Raw genomic sequence first — 23,877 nt, forward strand, 5'->3', positions numbered from 1 at the left:
AGCGCAACCCGCTAGCGCTAAACGGGTTGCACTAACGCAATGTGACCCTAGCCTTAGCCCACTTTACAGTTCCTCCCACGTCATGTGAAAGGACCTGGAGCTAGTTAGGTGAAGACTTCTTCAGCAGCTTATTCAGGACGAGTTGCCTCTGTGCCGGTCCCAGTAGCTTCCTCTCCGGCTCTGCACCGATCACATAGATCAGTGTGAAGCAGGAGGAGAAAACAGTCGGGAAGGATGCGGTCTCAGTAAGCTGTCTCCAGACTATAAGAAGCACTCACTTATTAGCAAGACCTTTCCATGTTAAAAAGTGTGTCTAATAGTCCAAAAAATACAGTAGGTTTAAAGTACCGTACTGGTGTAGAAGACGACTGGGCGTATAAGACGACCCCCAACTTTTCCATATAAAATATGGAATTTGGGATATGCCGCCGTATAAGTCATCTTATACGGCGTGTGGTTCCCAGGGTCTGGAGGAGAAGAGACTCTCCTTCAGGCCCTGGGATCCATATTCATGTAAAAAATAAAGAATAAAAAACATGGTTATAATCACCCTCGGACGGCACCTGGCTCACAGCGCTGCTAGCGTCTGCCTCTGTTCCTGAGAATGGAGAGAGCGAAGGACCTTCGATGACGTCGCGGTCACGTGAGCGGTCACCTGACCGCGACGTCATCGAAGGTCCTTCACTCACTGCATTCTTAGGAACGGAGGGAGACGCTAGCAGCGCTTTGAGCCAGGGGCCGTCCGAGGGTGAGTATATCCATGTTTTTTATTTTTATTCTTTATTTTTTACATGAATATGGATCCCAGGGCCTGAAGGAGAGTCTCTTCTCCTCCAGACCCTGGGAACCACACGCCGACATCCAGGATCGCTCCCTGCACCCGGCGTATAAGACGACCCCCGACTTTTGGGACAATTTTTAGGGGTCAAAAAGTCGTCTTATACGCCAGAAAATATGGTAATTTCCCATTCTTGTTTAATTATATGACTGTCAGTTAGATTTTTTTTGTACAATTTGTCAATAAAATATAGTTTCCCGTGGTGTGCTTTGTTTTTGATGTTTAACAAACTATGTTTTCTGGTAATTCGTTTGTCACATTCTAGGTATGAATGGCTCTGGTTGATCGAATAGCTTCGGATAAGTGCTTATCCGACGAATAGCTATAGCGCTCACCGAATAGCTGCATCAGATATAGAAGGATGTATCCCTGTGAAAAAGCCCAATCGTAAAAGTGAGTGCTGTGTTTGTTACAAAGGATGGGTGGTGATATGAGCATAAGGTGCGCTTACTAATAAGTGTATAAGAAGTCCAAAAATAGCACAGAGAAATGTGTATTTAGCCCAAGGGATACATCCTTCTATATTGTTGACCTCATTATAACATATGGTAAGCATTTAACCAGTTCCTTTCTGTATCACCTATTGTGACTGTCACCTATTATTTACCATTTAATTTTTTTTTATTTTGATTTTTTGAGATTCTATATTCATTATTTTCCTTTTTTTTTTCACATTTTCTTCATTCTTATTCTCTATATGGCATATTCTATAAGGAATATTAACTTGTTGTGAACATATTCCTATACCTCCATGCGCTTTATTACTCTATGCTAATGTCTTAACACCCCTTTTTTTCTTATACTGGAATGGAGTGACATTGCTATATTTTCTCCAATCACTGTGACAATTAACATTGCATATTTATCTATATTGCTTTATCATATTGTCTATCCATATTGTTTCTTTAATTGACTGCTGCTTCTGAATTTATCTGTACAAATTTTTTGTAACTGTTTTGTAATGTTAAACACCTTTACTGATTGGGTTTTATTTTGTTTATTGTTTTTTTCTCATCCCAGTCTGAGGAAGGTCTATGTGAAAGACCGAAACGTCACAAGATATTGGGATCTTTAATGGGAATCTTTAATTGCACAAGCAACAATTTGAGTTCCAGATTAATTATTATATGTATTAGGAGTGGTATCCTTTTCTGTGCACCTTCCAGTAACGGAGTGACGTGTATCTCATCCTTATTGCATCGGTAACCTGGATACCTCCCGATAATCAGCTGTTCGGTGCCACAACTGTGTGACAGTCACAACACATGCATGGATAGCCTGCTTGTTGGGCTCTCCCATGCATGTGTTGCGACTGTTACACAGAAGAGACACATATAGCTGTGGCACCAAAGAGCTGATTATCAGGAGTGTTCCAGGTATCCAGGATTCCGATATTCGGTGAGTGCTATAGGTATTTGGATAAACACTTATCCGAAGCTATTCGATCAACCCTAATAAAGGCTTCTCTCCCTGTGGGATTTAAATGCTTAACAAAATAGCATTCTTGTTCAAACCATTTCAAACATTTTTAATATCAACATTGCTTCTCTTTTTTGTGAATTCTCTGGTGCTTAACAAGTCTTGTATAATATGCCCAACATTTCCCACATTCTGAACATGAATATGGCTACTCTCCTGTGTGAGATCTCTGGTGATTAAGAAGATCTGATTTCCGTCCAAAATATTTCCCACATTCTGTACATGAATATGGCTTCTCCCCTGTATGTGTTCTCTGGTGATTAAGAAGATTTGATTTCCGTCCAAAATATTTTCCACATTCAGAACATGAATATGGCTTCTCCCCTGTGTGAATTTTCTGATGTTCAAGAAAAGATGTTCTCTGTCCAAAATATTTTCCACATTCTGAACATGAAAAAGGCTTCTCCCCTGTGTGAGTTCTCTGATGTGTAATGAAGTTTGATTTATGTCCAAAACATTTTCCACATTCTGAACATGAAAAAGGCTTTTCCGCATTATGAGTTCTCTGGTGTGAAACAAGATGTGATTGTTGTCCAAAACATTTACCACATTCAGAACACAAATATGGCTTTTCCCCTGTGTGAATTCTCTGGTGAATAACAAAATTTGGTTTCTGGGTAAAACATTTTCCACATTCTAAACAGGAAAAAGGCTTCTCACCTGTATGAATTCTCTGGTGAATAGCAAGCATACATTTCCGGGTAAAACATTTTCCACATTCTGAACATGAATATGGCTTCTCCCCAGTATGAATTCTCTCATGCCTAATAAGATATGCCATTTGTTTAAAATTTCTCCCACACTTGGAACAAGTAAACCTATGTTCCTCTGTCTGATTTTTTTGATGTTTAACAAAAGATGTTTTTAGGGTATAACTACTTCCATATTCTGAATGTGTAATTGGCTTCTTTGCTTTAAAAGTAGTTCGTTCAGTGCCTCTTTTGTGACTTTTATTTTTCTTAGTAGTCTGTAATGAATGAGAAGATAGGACCTCTTTCATAGGATTAGATGATAGATATTTGCTGTGAAGGAATGATGATATATCCAGAGTAATGGCATCCACTTTAATTGAATCCTGTGTGATCTCAAGGTCATCTGATATAAAAATTTAAAGTGTTAGTTGTCCCTCTGATCTCCCGATACAGTCATCTTCCAAGAATTACACCAATTATTATTTCTGAATAAAATATCCTTGAAATTTTTATTTTCAACAATTCTATTCAAAATGTCCATAGAAATGAGAAGATATGTAGTAAAGTTGAATTATTCACTAAGACAATAACAGTGCACAGTATAATAGAAGAATTCATAGCATGAACCAGTAGAATATGTGACGACAGCATTTAATCTTAAATATTCAGACTTCTATTTCAGTTGGCCAAGAGACATAGGTTATTACCTGAACGTTGACTATAGAATTTGTGCTTTTCTTTGGCTGTTCAAGAAACATGGACTAATGTCATATGAGTCTGAATGTTGACACTAGAATTGATGTTTGAGAAATTGATGAATGGCTGCTATTTACTTTTATTTCAGCTCCTACAGTTTATTGTCCTTCTATCTTGGAAGACAGCGGCGCAGGGTCATTGAACAATCAATATTTGCTAATAAGTTGGTTATCCATTGTACCAGGCCATGCAGTTTGTTGACTTGCAAACACTGAAGGATAAACTATAAATACTCAGTGAATGTTAATCTGATCCCACCTTCCCCCTGACTTGTGGATGAAGCCTGAAAGAGTTGTGAACTATAAGAAAGGGGACTTTGCAAAATCACAGCCAAGAACACTCTACAGGACTTCTGCAAGGAAGCCATGGCTGCATTTCAGAGCCATGCGTCTGATCCAGATGTAGTCTGATCCAGGCATCTTTCAAATTACAGATTTCAAATTACAGATTTCTAATTACACTACCTTGAATTAGAATAGAATTCTAGATGCAATTGGCTGCTCACCACCATCACTCCTATAATATTGTCATCATCTTCATCACCAGGTGGTATACTCTGATCCAAAATCTACGTACTATTGGACATAACCCCTATATATGGAACATATCTCCTGTGAAGTTACACTGTCTAAAGCAGTTGGGGGAGTAGTTAGCGACTGCCTTGGCCACTCTAGCTGGGGTCAGGTACCACCTAGTCAGCACCTTATAAATTTGTTTCCAACATTAAGGCTAGGATCACATTGCGTTAGTGCAATACGTTTAGCGCATACGCTAACGAACTGCGCTAACGCAATGTTCAAAAAGGATCGCGTTTAGCGATCCCGCTAGCGCAGATGCCTGATCTGCGCTAGCGAGAACAGACCCAAAAGCGCTGAAAGCAGCGTTCGAGGTCCGTCAGAAACTAACGGGACATTGCTATCGCATACCAAAAATGGCATACGTTAGCGATGCGTTAGTTACATTGCGCTCAATGGCTGCGCTAACGGACCCGTTACATTGCGTTAGTGGCGCTGTGTAACGGATTCCGTTAGCGGACTGCCACTAACGCAATGTGAACCTAGCCTAAGGTGTTTAGCATTCCTCCAGTAGAGGAGGACCAAATTTGAGACCAATCTGAGTGAGTTAGATTGGAACCAATATCGGACTCCCAACGAGAAGTGTAGTTTAAGCAATGCCTATGTGAAGGGGAGTTAATGTGGGAATATAGAAGCGATATAGTATCTGGGCGTGTGGATTTCCGCAGCATCTCTGCTTGAAAGGAGTAAATATATGGTGGAATAGAGTTTCCAACAGCGAATTGACAAAATTCTTAAGTTGTAGATAAGTAGTAGATAGCGAAAAACACTCCTCTGGGGGGTAAAGATGATATTTTTCCTGCAGGCCAGAAATGGAATAATTCCATCAACACGGAAAAGATGGACGACTCTAGTAATCCCTGCTGCAACCCGTAAACGGAAGTTCCCAAGGGGCTCAATACCTGGGGAAAATTGAGGATTACCCCAGAGGGGGGTGAGAGGCAAAAAGAAGAGATTAACTGTGATGAATATTTCAAGGAGTCCCAAATTTTAAGGGAATGTGCTATGATAGGATTCAAAATTTGCCTATGTTGAGCTGGGAGGATCCATAGCAAGGCATCGAGGGTACATGGGTGCCATTCAGGAGCTTCCAGTGAAAGCCACAGGGGAGGTTCCGAATAGGCATGGTATAAGGTTAATTGGGCTCCCACTTCCAGGCCCTGTAATCTGTTGACAACGCTTTCCAGGGCTGGCGTCAGCACCCGACGTACCCGGGCAAGTGCCGGGGCCCTGGTGAGACAGGGGGGCCCATTCAGGGCCGGCAGCAACCTAGGGCCCCCGCTCCCCCAGAGGACCTCAGCTAGAGGCACATCACGCAGCCGCTATGGGGCCTCTGTGAGGCAGAGGGGCCCGCCTGTCGCCAGCGCCAACTTCCCCGCCACCGCATTGATCTATACCGGCGTCTGCTGGTAAAGTTCAAAGCAAATGATGGAGGAGAGAGCGTCACCTGACACTCTCTCTCCCATCATTCCCCACTCTGCTTCTGACACTGCCGGCAGCTGCGGGTGCGCGATGACGCCATCGCGCACTCGCTGTGTGTCAGGCAGTGCAGCGGCAGCCGCCGAGACCAGAGCAGGGAGCAGCGCGGGCACGTTGAGAGGTGAGGATTGTTTTTTTTTTTTTCTTAACTATAACAGTGAGTACTGGACTATGGGGCCATTCTTGTGGTGAGGGGGGCTGGGTTGTATACTACATGTCTGTGCTATATACTACTTGGCTCTGTTATATACTATATGGGCTGTTATATGCTACGTGGGCTGTGCTATATACTACATGGCTGTTCTATATACTACGTGGGCCGTGTTATAAACTATGTGGCTGTGCTATACACTATATGGCAGAGGTGTCAAACTGCATTCCTCGAGGGCTGCAAACAGGTCCTGTTTTCAGGATTTCCTTGTGTTGCACAGGTGATAATTTAATCACCTGCACAGAATGATTCCATCACCTGAGCAATACTAAGGAAATCCTGAAAACATGACCTGTTTGCAGCCCTCAAGGAGTGCAGTTTGACACCTCTGCTATATGGGCTGTTATATGCTACGTGGGCTGTGCTATATACTACGTGCGTGGGCCGTGTTATATACTATGTGGCTGTGCTATATACTATATGGGCTGTTATATGCTACGTGGGTTGTGTTATATACTACATGGCTGTTCTATATAATACGTGGGCCATGTTATATGCTACGTGGGCTGTTATATGCTACGTGGGCTGTTATATGCTACGTTTGTTGTTATATGCTACGTGGGCTGTTCTATATACTATGTGGGCTGTGTTATATAATATGTGGCTGTGCTATATACTATATGGGCTGTTATATGTAACGTGGGCTGTGCTATATACTAGGCAGCTGTGTTATATGCTACGTGGGCGGTTATATACTACATGGCTGTTATATGCTACGTGGCTGTGTTATATACTACGCCGGCTGTGTTACATACTACATGGCTGTGTTATATGCGATCATGAATCGTGGTATGGGTTAAGGGGGGGGGGGCACTGAAACACTTTAGCCCGGGGCCCTCAAAAACCTGGAGTCGGCCTTGACGCTTTCCATCTGCGACCAACAAACTCTCCTGGTACCCCTAGACCCCCTGGGTAAAGTGTACCATCACCATAAGGCCCCAGAACCAAGAGGTGAGAAAGATACCAAGATCTGCTTTAGCCCCTCCCCCTCCATTCCTTGTTGCATGAGGCCTTTCCATCTTGATAAGCTGCTGCTTGAAGCCTTAAGGTCGCGCTTAGTAACCCAATGTTTACCCTGGTTACCAGCGTAAAAGTAAAAAAAAAAAACAAAACACTTCATACTTACCTTCCGCTGTCTGTCCCCCGGCGTTCTGCTTCTCTGCGCTGTGTAAGCACAGCGGCCGGAAAGCAGAGCGGTGACGTCACCGCTGTGCTTTCCGGCCGGCTGGCGCTCACAGCCAGTGCAGGAAAGCAGAGCTTCGGGGACAGACAGCGGAAGGTAAGCATGAAGTGTTTGTTTTTTTTAACCTTTACCCTGGTAACCAGGGTAAACATCGGGTTACTAAGCGCGGCCCTGCGCTTAGTAACCCGATGTTTACCCTGGTTACCAGTGAAGACATCGCTGAATCGCCGTCACACACGCCGATTCAGCGATGTCTGCAGGGAGTCCAGCGACGAAACAAAGTTCTGGACTTTCTGCAGCGACCAACGACATCACAGCAGGATCCTGATCGCTGCTGCCTGTCAAACTGAACGATATCGCTAGCCAGGACGCTGCAACGTCACGGATCGCTAGCGATATCGTTCAGTGTGAAGGTACCTTTACAGAGGGAGCAGAGACTATTAACTGCTCGAGTGCCAGACTGCATTTAACCAATACCAGATTAAATAATTTCTACACTACCAGCTGAGATTCTGCCTAGGATTAATACCTAGTTCCAGCAAATATACTACAACTGAATCTCTATCTGCTCACCTCCTTCTTGCATATCTTATCTTGCCTCTGCACTACCATATAGGAGGCAGACTTGAAGCCTAAAATATAACAATATCACTCTCCTCAGCTCAAGTAATTGGAACTCTGTGCTTTAATCCATTAGTGATAATACTGAACTGTCCTGACTCTGTGTTTAAGTATCACAGGTTATCCTTTCAGCATACCAATATGTACTTGTCGAAGGCATGTGATCTGATTATGCATACCTTAAAATTGCATTTATGCACAAGTGGTGATCTTCATAAAACAAGCTTTCTAATGCTATAATGGTGAAATCTCATACAGAGCGTGTAAAAAACGCAGCTTCAGCCCTTCACCAAGACAAAGCGAAATGGAAAAATTCCTAAAACGCAAACCGCCAACAACCCGGACTCCATCTAAGTGCCACAATCGAATCCTGTCATAGATGAACAGATAGAGGACTCGGATTTAAGTGATGAAGACTCAGGTAGAGATCACAAACAGATGGAATCCGCAGGAGAGATTGAACAAATCATATAGAAAGGGTCCATAGATCCCTCAAGCCCAAGCCAATGACCTTGTACCTTTCAAGGGATCTTGTCTGCAGCCTATTAAATTATTTAGATACCTCGGCTATTTTGACTGGCTCTCATGACTGCAAAACCATCTCCTACGAAGAGGCGTCTATTCAGCTTTACTAGGATCTTGCACCATCGACACTCGCAAAACTTCAAAAAATGAGACCTCTACTGGAAGCACTCCGCTCCAACAAGATCTTATATAAGTGGTTATTTCCCTTCGGATTGGCAATACATGGCGAGGGAAAACAAGTCACCGTTCGTGTTCCGGAGGATCTTTCAAAGGTGTGGGAGACCTTCATCATTTCCTCCGTGGAGGTGCCTTCCTGGTTGCCCCTTGATATGGACATGAATATTGCCCTTCCTCTACTTCCTCCATTGGTGAGTCCTGAAGTGCGATCGCCAGTAAAAAGGCACGCTTCCCCCAAACAAGGGAAACATGGGTCCAGGAAGAAGCTTCCTCCCTGAGAAACACTTCCTCCCTGAGAAACACTTGGATATTTTTCTTTTTTGGCCCTGTGACAGGCCCTGACTTGACGAAGTGTGGGTGAGGTTTTGGTAAGGGCTACAAGATATCTACTCCCCCCCCCCCCTTTTTCCCACCCCTCCCTCTCCCAGCCCGTTGCCGATGCTTTATACGCATAGACATACCCGGGCCTAATTTCTGGCAATTGATGGTAGATGGTTAATAGTTACTGTTTTGTTTGTCACGTTTGATTTGGTTCTATGGTGGAATTCTTATTACTAAGTTTGATTTGTGATTGCGTATGGCGATTCTAATTCCGACAACATCGGATTGCCATTTGTGCGTATGCAATAGACTGTCTTGTCTCCATTCGGAGGATGCTACGGCCCCCCACCTCTGCCGCGGATAAGATGTTATTTGTAAATATTTGCTGTTTACAATGTTAGGTACACATATGTAGCCACTATAATTCGCTTATCCCTATAAAATGACTAAGGCTAGGTTCACATTGCGTTAGCGTATGTGCTAAACGGATTGCACTAACGGACTGCGCTAACGCAATGTACAAAAAGGGATCGCGATTAGCAATCCAGCTTGCGCAGATGCCCGATCTGCGCTAGCGAGAACGGACCCAAAAACGCTGCAGACAGCGTTTGAGGTCCGTCAGAAAATAACGGGACATCGCTAACGCATGCCAAAAATGGCATACGTTAGGGATGCGTTAGATACATTGTGATCAATGGGTGCGCTAACGGATCCGTTACATTGCGTTTGTGGCGCTATGTAAAGGATTCCGTTAGCGAATACCCACTAACGCAATGTGAACCTAGCCTAATACAACTATGCCAACCGTTATAGTAGTGGCCTCGCACAAGGCGAGGGGCATGAACATCCCAAGTTAACCAGTCAAATAATGAATCTACTGCGCACAAAGAACACCAGCATTGCATTCCTACAGGAAACGCATTACAAGAAGGGTTGTGTCCCTGATGTATCCAGGATGCAGTTTCTGACCTGGTATCACAGCATGGGCACTTCAGCCTCTAGGGGAGTGAGCATAGCTCTCAAAAAGAACCTTCCCTTTGCATCGATAATAGAATTATTCTTACCGTTAATTCGGTTTCTAGGAACCTTCCATGACAGCGGTATTGGAGGATGTCTCCCCGCCCTAATGGGGGACAGGAAACACAAAAGAGGTTAAATACCCTCCCCTTCCTGCAACCTCCAGTGTTTTTTCTGGACACGGTAACATGTATAATTACCACTCAGGTGCAGGAACTCAACGATAGTATCATTAAATAGGGAGGGAAATTAATGCTGTCGTGGAAGGTTCCTAAAAACCGAATTAACGGTAAGAATAATTCTATTTTCTCCAGTCACCTTCCACGACAGCGGTACTGGAGTAGTACCAACAAATAATTTCTTAGGGGGGGGACAACAGCCTGCAGAACTGTTCTGCCGAAAGTTAAATCCCGGTTGAAATCAAGTCTGTAATGCCTGGTGAACGTATGAACTGACAACCACGTGGCCGCTCTGCAAATCTGCTCCGTAGAGGAGTCACCTCTCTCTGCCCATGATGTTGACACCGACCGTGTAGAGTGGGCCTTCAGTGAAGAAGGGAGTGATAGATTCTGTGATGAATATGCAAGAGATATGGCCTGTTTGATCCAATTGGCGATTGTATTTTTTGTCGCCTTTCTACCTTTGTTCTTTCCTGAGTGTTGGATAAAGAGATTTTGATCTATCCTCCAACTCTCTGTTTGCGAAAGATAATATAGAACCACCTTGCGGACATCCAGAGTGTAGAAGGACTCCTCCCTCACATTAGAGGGATCTGGGCAGAATGAGGGCAACACTATGTCCTGACCTCTATGAAAATCTGATGTTACTTTAGGTAAGAAGGTAGGGTCTAGACGGCGGAAGTAATAGCCACTAAAGACAGTTTTTAGGTAAGAACCCTTAAAAAAAGACTACTCTGATAAGGGTTCGAATGGATCCCGCGTTAGACTATTAAGGACCAGATTTAGATCCCAAGGGGGAGTACGATTATGAACCCTGGGGTGGATTCTACATGCTGATGTTATGAAGCGTTTGATCCACCGGTGGTTGGCTAGGTTCTGGTCAAAATATGAGCTAAGAGCTGAAACCTGTACCTTTAAGGTATTAGGCCTAAGCCCTAAATCTAGACCTTTCTGCAAGAAGTTTAGAATTTTGGCAATATGTGGATGAAAAGGGTCTGGAATACTAGGTAGACACCAAGACGAAAATTTCTTCCAGACTTTGGCATAAATGGCATTAGTTATGGGTTTTCTACTTTTTTGAAGTGTGTGAATTACTTCATCCGAGAGACCCCTTGCCTTTAGTATCTTGGCTTCAGTAGCCATGCTTAAAGATTTAACCTGTGGAGGTTTGGATGTATTAATGGCCCCTGATGAAGTAGGTTGCTCTCCTGAGGTAGACATATTGGACCTTCTTGGGCCATGTCCAACAGGGCACTGTACCAACTCCTCCCCGGCCACATGGGCGCGATCAGGATCACCGTAACTCGTTCTGATCGGATCTTCTGTAGAGTTTTTGATAGCATTGGGATCGAAGGAAAAGCATAGACGAGGTTGAACCTCCAGGGGTGAGAGAACGCATCCATGCCCAGTGCTCTGTCTGTCATATCTAGGGAAAAATATTTTCGTGGCTTGGCATTTTGACTGTTGGCAAAAAGGTCCACTTCTGGGATCCTCCATTTGGATACCAGGGAGAGGAAGACTTCCTGATTTAGACACCATTCCCCTGGATGTACATCCCTTCTGCTCATGAAGTCTGCTTGGGTATTGGCCGACCCCTTCAGGTGGACTGCTGAAATAGAGAGGAGATGTCTCTCTGCCCAGAAAAAAATGTTTGAAGCCAAGGCTTTTAGCTTTTTGTATTTTGTGCCTCCCTGATGACGAAGGTATGCTACCGTAGTCATGTTGTCGGAATATATCCTGACATGATGCCCCTGAACAAGAAAGGATGCGGCTTTTAATGCCTCCTCCACCGCCTTCAGCTCTCTGAAGTTCGAAGAGCTTGCTCTGATGACTGGGGGCCATGTGCCCTGGAAATGAGTTCCCTCGACTATGGCTCCCCATCCCCTTTGACTGGCGTCCGATGTGAGTATCTTTAGCGGGATCTGATCCCAGCTGACCCCCCGTTGGAGGTTTCAGCGACGTATCCACCATGCCAGGGATGTCCTGACATGATTGGGGAGGCAAACTCTCTTGGATAGAGAACTCTGCTGTCTGTCCCAGGATGATAGAACATGGGTCTGGAAGACTCTCGTGTGGGCTTGGGCCCATGATACCATCTGGATACAGGATGGTAGAGATCCCAGAATTGTACAGCAATTTCCGGCATATTTCCCGCCCTCTGGCGTTTAAAATGGCCCATCCTCCTATACTCATCACTGATACAGCGGTGGACACCGCGGAACCAGCCACCTGCAAGGTAAATCATTTTAGACATTGCACTTTCTCGGCCTCATATCTTTATGCTGGTACCTATAACACTGCCCTATCCCCTTCAGGCTGCATAAGGACACTCTCTCGCCATTGGAACTAGCGCTGTACTCTGGATATTGTTGGTAGGCTTGCATTGATATACCTCCTACCTCTACTATATCGCTATACCTCCGGATCTGACCGGTCTTGTCATGATTTCTATCTTATAGGCAGCGTGTATAGCCACTAGCATCTAAGCTCTATCCCAGTATCTGGTACGTACCCTTCCACTCCCTCTTTCTCACCTACTGTGCCACTATATATTTGTGACTCTCCGTTATCATACGCGCACTGCAGAAATACTCTCATTGCCATGTACATGTACGGTTGTCCATGTGTATGTTGTGTATATACTTTGTTTATTAGTTATTTATGATTTTGTTACCCTGACTATATGAACTGTTTTGATGTATGTACTTTTCAGTTACTGACGAAGGTACTTTGTGTGACCAAAACATTTTGCTTGGGATACAATAAATTTTATCGGTTTTCTTCTCACCATAAAAAGTTGAGTGCTGGGTTTTGTATTTACTTGGTATAACGGTTTGGGAACCTACCCATGCACCTCTTTAGGTTGTGCACACGTTGATCTATCATTAGAGATCCCAGAATAGACATGGAATGTCGCAGAGTGGGAGCTTTCAGGGTTCTGAATGCTGTTACCTTCTGCACCAGATCGAGTTGGCGCTCTCTGGGCAGGAAGGATTTTCTCAATTCCGAATCCAATAGGACCCCTAGGAACTTCTTTTTGGAAGGAAGTAGGTCCGATCTCTCCAGATTCAGGATCCAACCCAAAGACTTCAGGATTTCTAGAGACTTTGCTACGTCTGCATTGAGGCGGGAGACCGAAGGAGCGACAATGAGTAAATCGTCTAGATAGGGTACTATGTAAATCCCATGAAGACGTATGAATATTATTGCCTCCGTCATGATCTTTGTGAAGACCCGAGGAGCTGAGGCGATTCCAAAGGGAAGAGCGTTGAACTGATAGTGTACTATTTGCTGGTCCTAAGATATTGCGAATCTTAGGAACCTCCGGAATTCTGGATGGATTGGGACGTGGTAATAAGCGTCCCTCAGATCCACCGTAGCCATCACCCAGTTTTGACCTATCAGAGGGATCGCTGTTCTGACCGACTCCATCTTGAATCTCCTGTAAGTTATTACCCGATATAGGGGTTTCAGGTTGATGATTATCTGGTGCTTCCCTGAAGGCTTTTTGATCAGAAATAGGTGAGAATAGTGTCCTCTGCCTATTTCTTGTTGACGTACTGGAGAAATTACTCCTGCCTGGAGTAACTCCCGAAGTCCAGAAGGAAATGCATCCTGAGGGTTGAGACTCTGTAATGAGGTTATCCTTATTTGGTAAGGGGGAAGGGCTCTCGAATTCCAGTTTTAGCCCATTCTGGATAGTATCGAGTACCCACTGGTTCGAGGAAATGGAACTCCATTGATTGATGAAGCCCGAGAGCCGACCCCCGACACTCTGGGCGTAGTCACTGCTTGTCAGGGGTTTGCTGGGACTGGAGAACGAGGATATTCCTACCCTTCCCCCCTTTAGGATAGCTCCAGCGTCCTGACTTGCCTTTCCCCCTGAACTCCTTTTGAAGGGTTGTTCCTTAGAGGGATGAAAAAAATGTTTTTTCGGATTCCTCTGCTCAGGAAGCGCTTTTTTCTTGTCTGTTGCCTTGTCTAGTATATCATCAAGAGCCTGCCCAAAAAAATAGCGGCCTTGAAAAGGAATGGCACAGAGCTTTGTTTTGGACGTGATGTCACCACTCCAGGACTTCGGCCATAGAGCTCTCCTGGCCTAGTTAGAAAGTACTGCTGACTTAGCTGCCACTCTGACGGACTCTGCCGAAGCATCGGCGAGGAAGCCCGTAGCTCTCTGGAGAAGAGGAAGGGAATCTAGGATTACTTCTCTAGATGTTCCCTGGGTAAGGTGGTCCTCAAGCATGCGGAGCCAACAGAATAGGTACCTAGCCACACAAGTAGATGCAATATTTGTTCTAAGGAGATTTGTGGAAGTATTCCAAGATCTCCTTAGTAGACTCTCCATTTTACGGTCCATGGGGTCTCTGAGTTGGGAAGAATCCTCAAATGGGAGGGTTGTCTTTTTTGAAACTCTAGAGACTTGTACATCTACCTTCGGGGTATCCCACAGAGAGACGTCTCCATCAAGAGGGAAACGATTTTTTAGTTCAGATGGAACACTAAGCCCCTTCTCAGGGGATTCCCATTCATGGAGAATGAGACTCTGTATATTTTCATGTATTGGAAACCCCTTCAATTTTTTAGGTTTTAAGCCACCAAACATCTCATCCTGCACGGATGGCTTCTCCTCCTCCTCAACGCCCATTGTCCCCCTGACCATACTAATTAGTTCACGTATGTCTTCAGAGGAAAAATAGTATTTCTTATTTTCTTCTTTGGGGGTAGAAGTGGAGCCCTCATTCTCCCACAAATCATCTGAATCAGAAGAATGTAGTTCACCAGAATCTGAGTCAGAAATAACCGTTGCCACTTTCATTTTTTTAGGAAGAGGTAGCTGTGGTAACAGAGACTGGGAAAGGGCCGATACAGAGGACTGAACCTCTTGTTTGATGAGGGTCTTAATGCTCTCGAACAAAGATGGTTGTTCAGAGCGCAATACTTCCTCAGTGCAGGGCTGGCAAAGCTTCTCCTTGCATGAGGAAGGAAGCTTTGACGCACACACACCACATTTTCAATCTTCCGTTTTCTTGGAAGATTTGTCCTTTCTAGGGGCAGAGGCCTTGTCTCCCTAAAAAAAAAAAGAGATTTGTAGTTAAAATTCTGCGCTGCCGCTAAGATGAATTTCAGGAGAGTAAAGTTGATTCACAGTGGTTTTATTCAACGCGTTTCAGGGGTCTCATGCCCCCTTCATCAGGAAATACCACACAGAACATACAGGCATCACAGGTATAAATAGTTTTGCTAGGTTACAAAAAAAGGGCACCAACAGGTCAGATGACTCAGTGTCAAAGTTCAATGATGACACACAATTAACAATTCAAACGATTAGGGAGGTATATACAATGAAAAAAAAATTGTCCATTTAAGTAGAGATCGTTTTTTTTTTTTTTATTTATTTATTTATTTTAAATGCTTCAAATTTGGAAATATTGTCTAGAAATATAAAAAAAGTCATTGCATTATTTTTTTTTCATTGTATATACCTCCCTAATCGTTTGAATTGTTAATTGTGTGTCATCATTGAACTTTGACACTGAGTCATCTGACCTGTTGGTGCCCTTTTTTTGTAACCTAGCAAAACTATTTATACCTGTGATGCCTGTATGTTCTGTGTGGTATTTCCTGATGAAGGGGGCATGAGACCCCTGAAACGCGTTGAATAAAACCACTGTGAATCAACTTTACTCTCCTGAAATTCATCTTAGCGGCAGCGCAGAATTTTAACTACAAATCTCCTTTTGAAGACATTATTTTCTCTGGTCGGTGAAGACCTGTGGATCTGCAGCAGCCGCTATCTATATGCTCTAATCTCATCCTAACCAGGTGAGCATATTTTGGTATATATTCTCCTCTGTGTAACGTGGATAAGACCCTATTGCGCTCTTTGTCTCCCCATTCTTTTACAATAAAAAAAAAAAGAGAGAGAAGGGGACTAAGTATATAGCACCCTGGGCGTGTCCTAGCTGGCCATGTGAGTGGAAGCAGGGAAGAGTGCTCCCGCTGCCAGAAGGACAAAAATCCTGTTTTAACCCCGATTTTCGGGTAAACTCACCTAAATCCGGCTGGCTGAAGGTCCGGAGAGTGCAGCGGTGCAGAGCAGCGGGTCCGGAGTCGGCAGCGATGACCAGGAGGCGGCAGAAAGACGCTGGCACCAACGATGCAGGAGCCGGCCAAGATGGCTCCGATGCTAGGGAGGATGCCGAGAAGGAGAACGCCGCATGTCAGCGGCGCATGGAGGTGGCCGCAAAGCTGCAGCAGTATGCTAGAGTGGAGGCTGCTGAGGAGGCAGAACCAGGATCTGGAGCTGGAGCTGACCAGGAGGAGGAGGAAGCAAGCAAGGCTGAGCAGCATGAGGTACAGAGGGGGAAAGAGAGGCAGCATGGCTGGGGCTAGTGGGGGACCTGAAGCCATATCACAGGGAGAGGAGCCGACCCTTAGAGATGTTATCACACTGATCTCTTCATGTCAGCAATCCCTGAACTCCTTGGCCCAGCAGATGCAGGAAGTTAAAGGGGACACGGCACAGATTAATGCGGCTCTGCAGAAAATGGACAAACGTATAGGAGTGGTGGAGGAGAGGGTGAGCACGGCAGAAGATCACATAGTTAAGCTACAAAAAGCTGAAAAGAAGTTTGCCCAAGCAATAGCCGAGCTCGCTGCCAAAAATGAGGATCTGGAAAATAGGTCCAGAAGGAATAACATACGTATAGTGGGGCTGCTTGAAAAGACTGAGGGGAGAAATCCCACTGAGTTTGTGGAGAACTGGCTGCTGGAGAAGATTGGGAACATAGTGTTGACAAAAGTTTTTGCTGTTGAACGTGCTCATAGGGTCCCGCCGCAGCCCCCTGCCCCAGGAGCGAATCCCCGTACCATGCTTGCTAAAATACTGAACTACCGGGACAGAGACATTATCCTTAGAAAGGCTAGAGAGATGGAGGATCTGACGGCTGGAGGTCAGAAAATCGCCATTTATCCGGATTATTCCGCTGCGGTTCAGAAGCAGCGGATGAAGTTTACTGGAGTCAAGCGGCGACTGAGGGAGCTGGGAGTGCAGTATTCAGTGATGTTTCCCGCCAAGCTGAGACTGGTGGCTTTTAATAAGACACATTTCTTCCTGACACCGGAGGACGCTGCCCAGTGGCTTGACACCAATGAGAAAAAGTTGAAAGGAGTGGGAGACTGATATGCCGGCGAGATTTGGCTGGAAATTGGTTTCTCTGTCGTTGGCGGAGAGTTTTGCGCTGGTTAGCGTCGGTTTTAAAAAAGTTGAGCAACTGCTGAGGGTTCTGCTAGGCCATGTTGAGGACTGGCCGGTGGGGACAGTACTGTCTACCAAATGTGGGGGAGGAGGGCTATGACGGATATTGTAAATTGGTTTGCTATTTTTCTCCGCTAATGACCTCAGGTTAGCATCCTCAATAATCAGAACCTCCCACTCCCGTCTCCAAGACTTTACACGTGCTGCGCCGATTCTTTGGAATGCACTACCTAGGTTAATACGATTAATCCCCAATCCCCACAGTTTTAAGCGTGCCCTAAAAACTCATTTGTTCAGACTGGCCTACCGCCTCAATGCATTAACCTAACTATCCCTGTGTGGCCTATTTATAATAAAAAAAAAAAAAAAAAAGGTTCCTCGCATCATGTTCTCATACACTTTATGCAGTATTAGCCCTCTGTGTCTGTACTGCTACATACTTAGGCAGGTAACTGGTTCATGCAGCTTTACATGAACACCTGAGCCTTACACTATGGCCGGTCCGAATAACTAAAGCAATTGTTACCATCCACCTCTCGTGTCTCCCCTTTTCCCCATAGTTTGTAAGCTTGCGAGCAGGGCCCTCACTCCTCCTGGTATCTGTTTTGAACTGTATTTCTGTTATGCTGTAATGTCTATTGTCTGTACAAGTCCCCTCTATAATTTGTAAAGCGCTGCGGAATATGTTGGCGCTATATAAATAAAAATTATTATTATTATTATAATGTTAAGTTATAATAAAGTTAAAGTTAGGGGGAAATTATGTTTAGTGTGGCAGCGGGACGCGAATGGAGAGGGTTAAGTGAGGGAGAGTGTTCGCAGTGGGCAGTGGAGCCCCACTCTTGCTGAGAGGAAAAATGCGTTACACTGGAGGGGTTAGGGGGGTAAGTTGGGAGGAGGTAGGGGGGCGGCAGGGGGTAGGGGGGATGGGAGGGGTGGGGCAGCTCATACTTGGGAAATTGGATAAAATGAGAAATGATGAGCCACAGGGGGGGAGAATGTATTAAAATATTGAGTTGGAATGTGAGAGGTCTGGCGGATAAAACACGGCGAGCGGCAAGTCTACAGTATGCTCAAGAGCAGAAGGTTTCAATGATATGTCTGCTGGAGACACATTTAGTGCGGGAGAGGGTGAATGTATTGAATAGGCGCTGGATACAGAAAGCATATCATTCTACTTTCTCGACGTATTCTAGGGGTGTGTCTGTGTTGATTCCTGCTGGGGTGCAATATGAGGAGGTAGCGGTAAAGGAAGATTTGGATGGTCAGTATGTGGTGGTGAAGTGTAAAATGAATGGAGTATTGATGTGTATAGTGGCAATGTATATTCCGCCCCCATACTCAAGCAAGAAGATAAGAGAGGTGCTGGAGAGGGTAGAGCGCTGGGGACCGTTACCATTACTAATTATCGGCGACCTTAATAATATATGTGATGACTTTTGGGACAAGAACAAAAACCCCCAGAATAGGACGGCGGGACATACCACTACGTTTGGGACTTATGTCGGGGAAGTGGGCATGATTGATTTATGGAGAGTTAGGCATATCGGGGAAAGGGCGTATTCATGCTACTCGCCAGCTCATGGTACGCTGTCTAGGATTGATCTGGCACTAGGTAACCGATTATTAGATACGATGGTGGGGGATGTGAGATATTTACCTAGGGCTCTCTCAGACCATAGTCCAGTTGAAGTGGAATTTAGACCAGTGGGGACACGGAACGGGAGCAGAAGGGAGTGGAAAATTCACCCTAATTGGTTACACAGTATAGATTTGGAGAAGATTAAGAAGGAACTAGGGGAATTTTTTGAGATAAATGAGGGAAGTGTAGATGTGCTTACTGTGTGGGAAGCCATGAAAGCGTACTTGAGAGGGCTGTTGTTTAGGGATATTAGCAGGTGTAAGCGGAAATCGAGAGAGGCAGAGAGGTTGGCGATTGATGGGCTGAGGGTGGCTGAGGATGAGATGGTAATAACGGGTACTCTGGAGGCTGGGAGGAGGTTAAAGGCAGCTCAAAGCCAGCTAGAGGAGGTCTTGCTGAGTAAGGCTGAAAGGAAGAGGGAATTCATGAATCTGGCCTATTTTCAGGAGGGTGAATCAGTGGGTCATTTACTGTCGCTGGTGGCATCTGCCCAGAGAAATACATCCTTTGTTCATTCTCTGGTGACTGGGAGTGGTGTTGCTGTTTCGGAGACTTCAGAGATTTTGGAGACTTTTGCAGATTTTTACGCAGACTTATACTCCTCTCGGGTAGATGGGTCAATGGAGGACACGGTGGCGTTCCTTGAGGAGTTGGAGCTCCCGAGGCTGAGTGACAGGGATAGGGAGGATCTGGAGGCTCCCATTACGGAAGAGGATCTGGGACGGGCATTACAGTCGATGGCTAATGGGAAGGCGCCTGGCGTAGACGGATTTCCTGCTGAAATTTATAAAAACTTGGGGGAAGTGTTGATCCCTAAATTGAAGGTGGTCTTGGAGGAGGCTAGGATTGGTGGAAGGCTGCCGGCATCTATGCGGGAGGCCACAATAGTGGTGATTCCAAAGGAGGGGAAAGACCTGACACAGCCGGATTCATATCGACCAATTTCTTTACTTACTATTGACGTTAAACTCCTGGCTAAGGTGTTGGCGATGAGGTTGACAAGTGTTATTTCTGGCCTGGTACACGCAGATCAATCTGGCTTTATGCCTGATAGGTCAACTGCGATCAACTTGCGAAGATTGTATGTGAACTTGCAACTCAGAGCTGATAACTGTGGCCAGAGAGTTATTGCATCTTTAGACGCCCACAAGGCGTTCGATAGTGTGGAGTGGGGGTATCTCTGGCAAGTGTTGCAAAGAATGGGGTTTGGACCGCAGTTCATATCCTGGATTCAATTAAAGTACTCGATGCCGATGGCCAGGGTTAGGGTAAATGGGGAGTTGTCACGGACCATACAATTGGCTAGAGGGACGAGGCAGGGGTGTCCGCTTTCCCCCCTTTTGTTTGCTCTAGCAGTGGAGCCGCTGGCTGCTAAGCTTCGACGGTCTGATGAGATGACGGGATTTAAATATGGGGTGATTGAAGAAAGGGTGGCGTTGTATGTGGACGACATTTTGTTGTTTCTGGCAGATCCAGTTGCATCCTTGGAAGGGGCCATTGGGATTATTGAACGATTTGGATCAGTGTCGGGGCTTAGGATAAACTGGAGTAAGTCTATCTTGTTTAAGGTGGACGATGTGGATGGGGAGCCATTGGAGAATGGGCGACTGGAGGTGACGAGTAAATTTAAGTACCTGGGAATATGGGTATCTATGCCGGTCACTGACTATATACATGAGAATCTGACTCCAATCTTGGGTGCCCTCAAGGCAAAAGCGGATGCATGGCTCAAGCTACATTTGTCTGTGGTAGGTAGGGTGAATCTTATCAAAATGATTCTGATGCCAAAAATACTGTATATTCTTCACAATGCACCGGTTTGGATACCACGTGGGAAATTTAGACAGATCAACTCTCTGTTTAGGAACTTGATTTGGGGGAGGCAACATCCGTGTATTAAACTAGAGACACTTCAGCGACCCAAGGATGATGGGGGTCTGGCATTGCCTAACCCTGAATTGTACTTCCTCGCAGCCCAGAGTCAGCATCTAAGGGGCTGGGCGCATGAAGGGTCATCTGGAGCGGTACAGCGGTTGATGGAAGTGGTGACAAAAAGAAGGCCAGTGGTGCAATGTTTGGAGGATGGATCCTTGGAGAGTTTGGGGAAGCTATACCCGACTTTGCTGTTGATACGCAAGCTGTGGAGTAGATTGAGGCATGTACGTGGGATCACGGACTTGACTAGATACTCGCCGCTATGGCATAATAACAATCTGAAAGAATTTGAGGCATTAGGGGTATTGATAGAATGGCTGGGCAAAGGGATTCAGTATGTGTATCAAATAATTGAGCAAGGTGAACTGAAATCATTCTCCCAATTGCAGGCGGAATTTGGCCTTGGAAATGCAGGGGAGTATCAGTATCTGCGGATGAGGCATGCTTTTGGAGCTCAGAGTAGGAACGGAGGTATTAGGATTCAAAGGGATATAGTACTGGAGTATGTGTGTAATGATGGGACGACTGGAGGAGTCATATCCACTCTGTACAGGGATCTGTTGCACACTTTCCTATTGGGGTTTCCAATAATGGCGAGAGCTAAATGGGAAAGAGATCTGGGCCCAATGGATAATGAGACTTGGGAGTCGGTGTTGGAATGGATCCCAAGACTGTCGCTGAGTGAACCGTATAGATTGTCACAGCTTTATGTGGTACACAGAGTTTATAGGTCTCCGATGGTGCTATATAAGGCAGGATTGCGTAATGACTCTGAATGTCCGAGGTGTAGGTCTACGGATGCAGACATTTTCCATATGATGTGGACATGTCCGAGGTTGGCTGCCTTTTGGGTGGTAGTTTTAAGTCGTATGGAAGGTGCGTATGGATGCACGGTGCCAAGGGATCCAGTTGTATGCTTGTTGGGATGCGTGGATGAGATTGGGGTGGATAAACATCTAAAGATAGCTATAGCTAGATTGTTGTACATGGCTAGGAAGGTGATAGCTAGAAACTGGATTAGGGAAGAGCCGCCGTCAAGAGGAGAATTCCTCCAGTACGTAAAACAGGGCCTGACACTAGAAAAAGGGATTTATAAGAAGAAAGGGAAAACTGAAACGTTCAATAAAATGTGGTCTCCATGGATTGCTATGGGATAGTAATGTGAAGTGTGGCTTATACGATTGGTTGAGGGATTAGACACTCAATTGTTTTAATGATGGTAGTAATTAACAAGACGAGCTGCTTTGTGGGGTGGGAGAGGGGGGCTTTGGGATCGAAGGGGGCTGTTTGAAGGGAGAGGGGGGAAAAATACTCTGTATTGAAAATGCAAATGAAACAAGTTAATTGTACTGTTATTCTTAATAAAAATTTATTTGAACAAAAAAAAAGTATATAGCACCCTAGGGTATACAGGGAAAGAGGGACCATAGCCCACTACTCACGGTTGGAGGAAAGACGCAGGGCTCAGCAGATGCAGAGACAGGTCTGTCACCATCCACGGTCAGTCAGTACTGCAGTCCAGACAGACAGACAGGGGGCCTTACCTGGAAGTGATCTAACCAGGGTTAAATACCGAGGTTACTGCGTTCGATTGTGTGCTCCTCCTCCTCTCCGGGTCCCAGGCGTAAGGGGAGAACCGCCATGCCCCACATGCAGCGATCGTAGTCTGCAGGACGCGCGTGCGCTCCACCGCTGGAATGCACATGCCGTGAACCGGAAGTTCGAGGTACTTCCAGTTCGCGCGTCCACCTTTTCCGGCCAGAGGAGAGGAAGAAGCCGGGAAGCCGCGCGGGGACCCCGGCCGCACAACACCGCTCCGCTTTACCCCCGAACAAGCGCGGGTGGAGCGGGAGATAGGGTCCCGAGTCACACATCATGTGGAGACGGGAGCAGCGTCCCAGGGAGGATTATCGCACCTGACCCAGGCTGCCCGGCTATGTAAGTGAAAACTGCGTGCTCCGATCGCCGGCCACGGCAGCACTACAGTAGGACCTCTTCATGCCCCATAGGGGACAGGAAAAACACTGGAGGTTGCAGGAAGGGGAGGGTATTTAACCTCTTTTCTGTTTCCTGTCCCCTATGGGGCATGAAGACACCCTATCTGACCCGGATGGTAGATATATTATGGTAAAGGGCCTACTAGTTAATACTACAATTACCTTATGCAACCTTTATGCTCCCAATAGCAATCAAATTGGATGGCTTATTAAAATCCTACATACCCTCCGCTTATTTTCTGAAGTCCTACTTATTGTAGGGGGGAGACCTCAATATCTGGGCTATAAATTTAGAACCTTCCTTAGGGGTGCACGCAAGTGGGGGTGCACGCTAGCGTCCCAGAAGCAAAGCGTCACAGAAGATAAGCGTCGTGATACCACAGTTATTCCATGGCAGTTAGTCAGGGCAGGAGTCAGGTAACCCACACTCTGCACTCCCTTCTATCCATGTGCTTTATTCCTATCCTCCTATGTTCCCTTGCAATCCACATTCACCGCCCAATCCCCCCTCCATCACGACTCATATACATCAGCTCCCCTCTCCTTCCCTCTCCCATGTACAGCTCCCATGCACTTCTCACCTTCCTGAAAAACCTCAGTCCATCTTACCCAAACAGACTGCATAAAAAAACTTCATACAATCCCAAAAGCTACTTGCTTTTTATCTTCCTACTCCTGCTGATATCAGGAGACATCTCCCCAAACCCCGGTCCACCATCCACCAACCTCAACCCCTACCCTACCTCACATCGAAACCTTAATAATCTTACTAATATTATTTGCACTCCATCTCCTCCTTCTTTTAATTGTGCCCTTTGGAATCCACCGTCTGTATGTAACAAGCTTCCTTTCCTGCACAATTACTTTCTGAAAAACTCTCTGAATCTGCTGGCCCTCACGGAAACCTGGATTCAGGATTCTGACACTGTCTCTCCTGCTGCCATTACCCATGGTGGCTTACAATTCTCCCATTCCCCGAGACCAACAAA

The 23,877-nt window shown here is 45.5% G+C and overlaps 1 protein-coding gene across 1 annotated transcript in view; it reads right to left on the reverse strand.

Annotated features, from left to right (window-relative positions):
• Positions 1-845: 845 nt before the first annotated feature.
• The window catches only part of LOC138663798 (zinc finger protein 773-like), a 56,741-nt gene continuing 33,709 nt past the window's right edge, over positions 846-23,877 (reverse strand). The window contains exon 8 of the mRNA XM_069750142.1: positions 846-3,412. Within this exon, the coding sequence (XP_069606243.1) occupies positions 2,466-3,412 (947 nt within the window). The 3' untranslated portion in view covers positions 846-2,465. The remainder of the gene's footprint in view (positions 3,413-23,877) is intronic.

The sequence above is a fragment of the Ranitomeya imitator genome, chromosome 2 (genome assembly GCF_032444005.1).
Source record: "Ranitomeya imitator isolate aRanImi1 chromosome 2, aRanImi1.pri, whole genome shotgun sequence".
In the NCBI taxonomy this organism is placed as follows: Eukaryota; Metazoa; Chordata; class Amphibia; order Anura; family Dendrobatidae; genus Ranitomeya; species Ranitomeya imitator.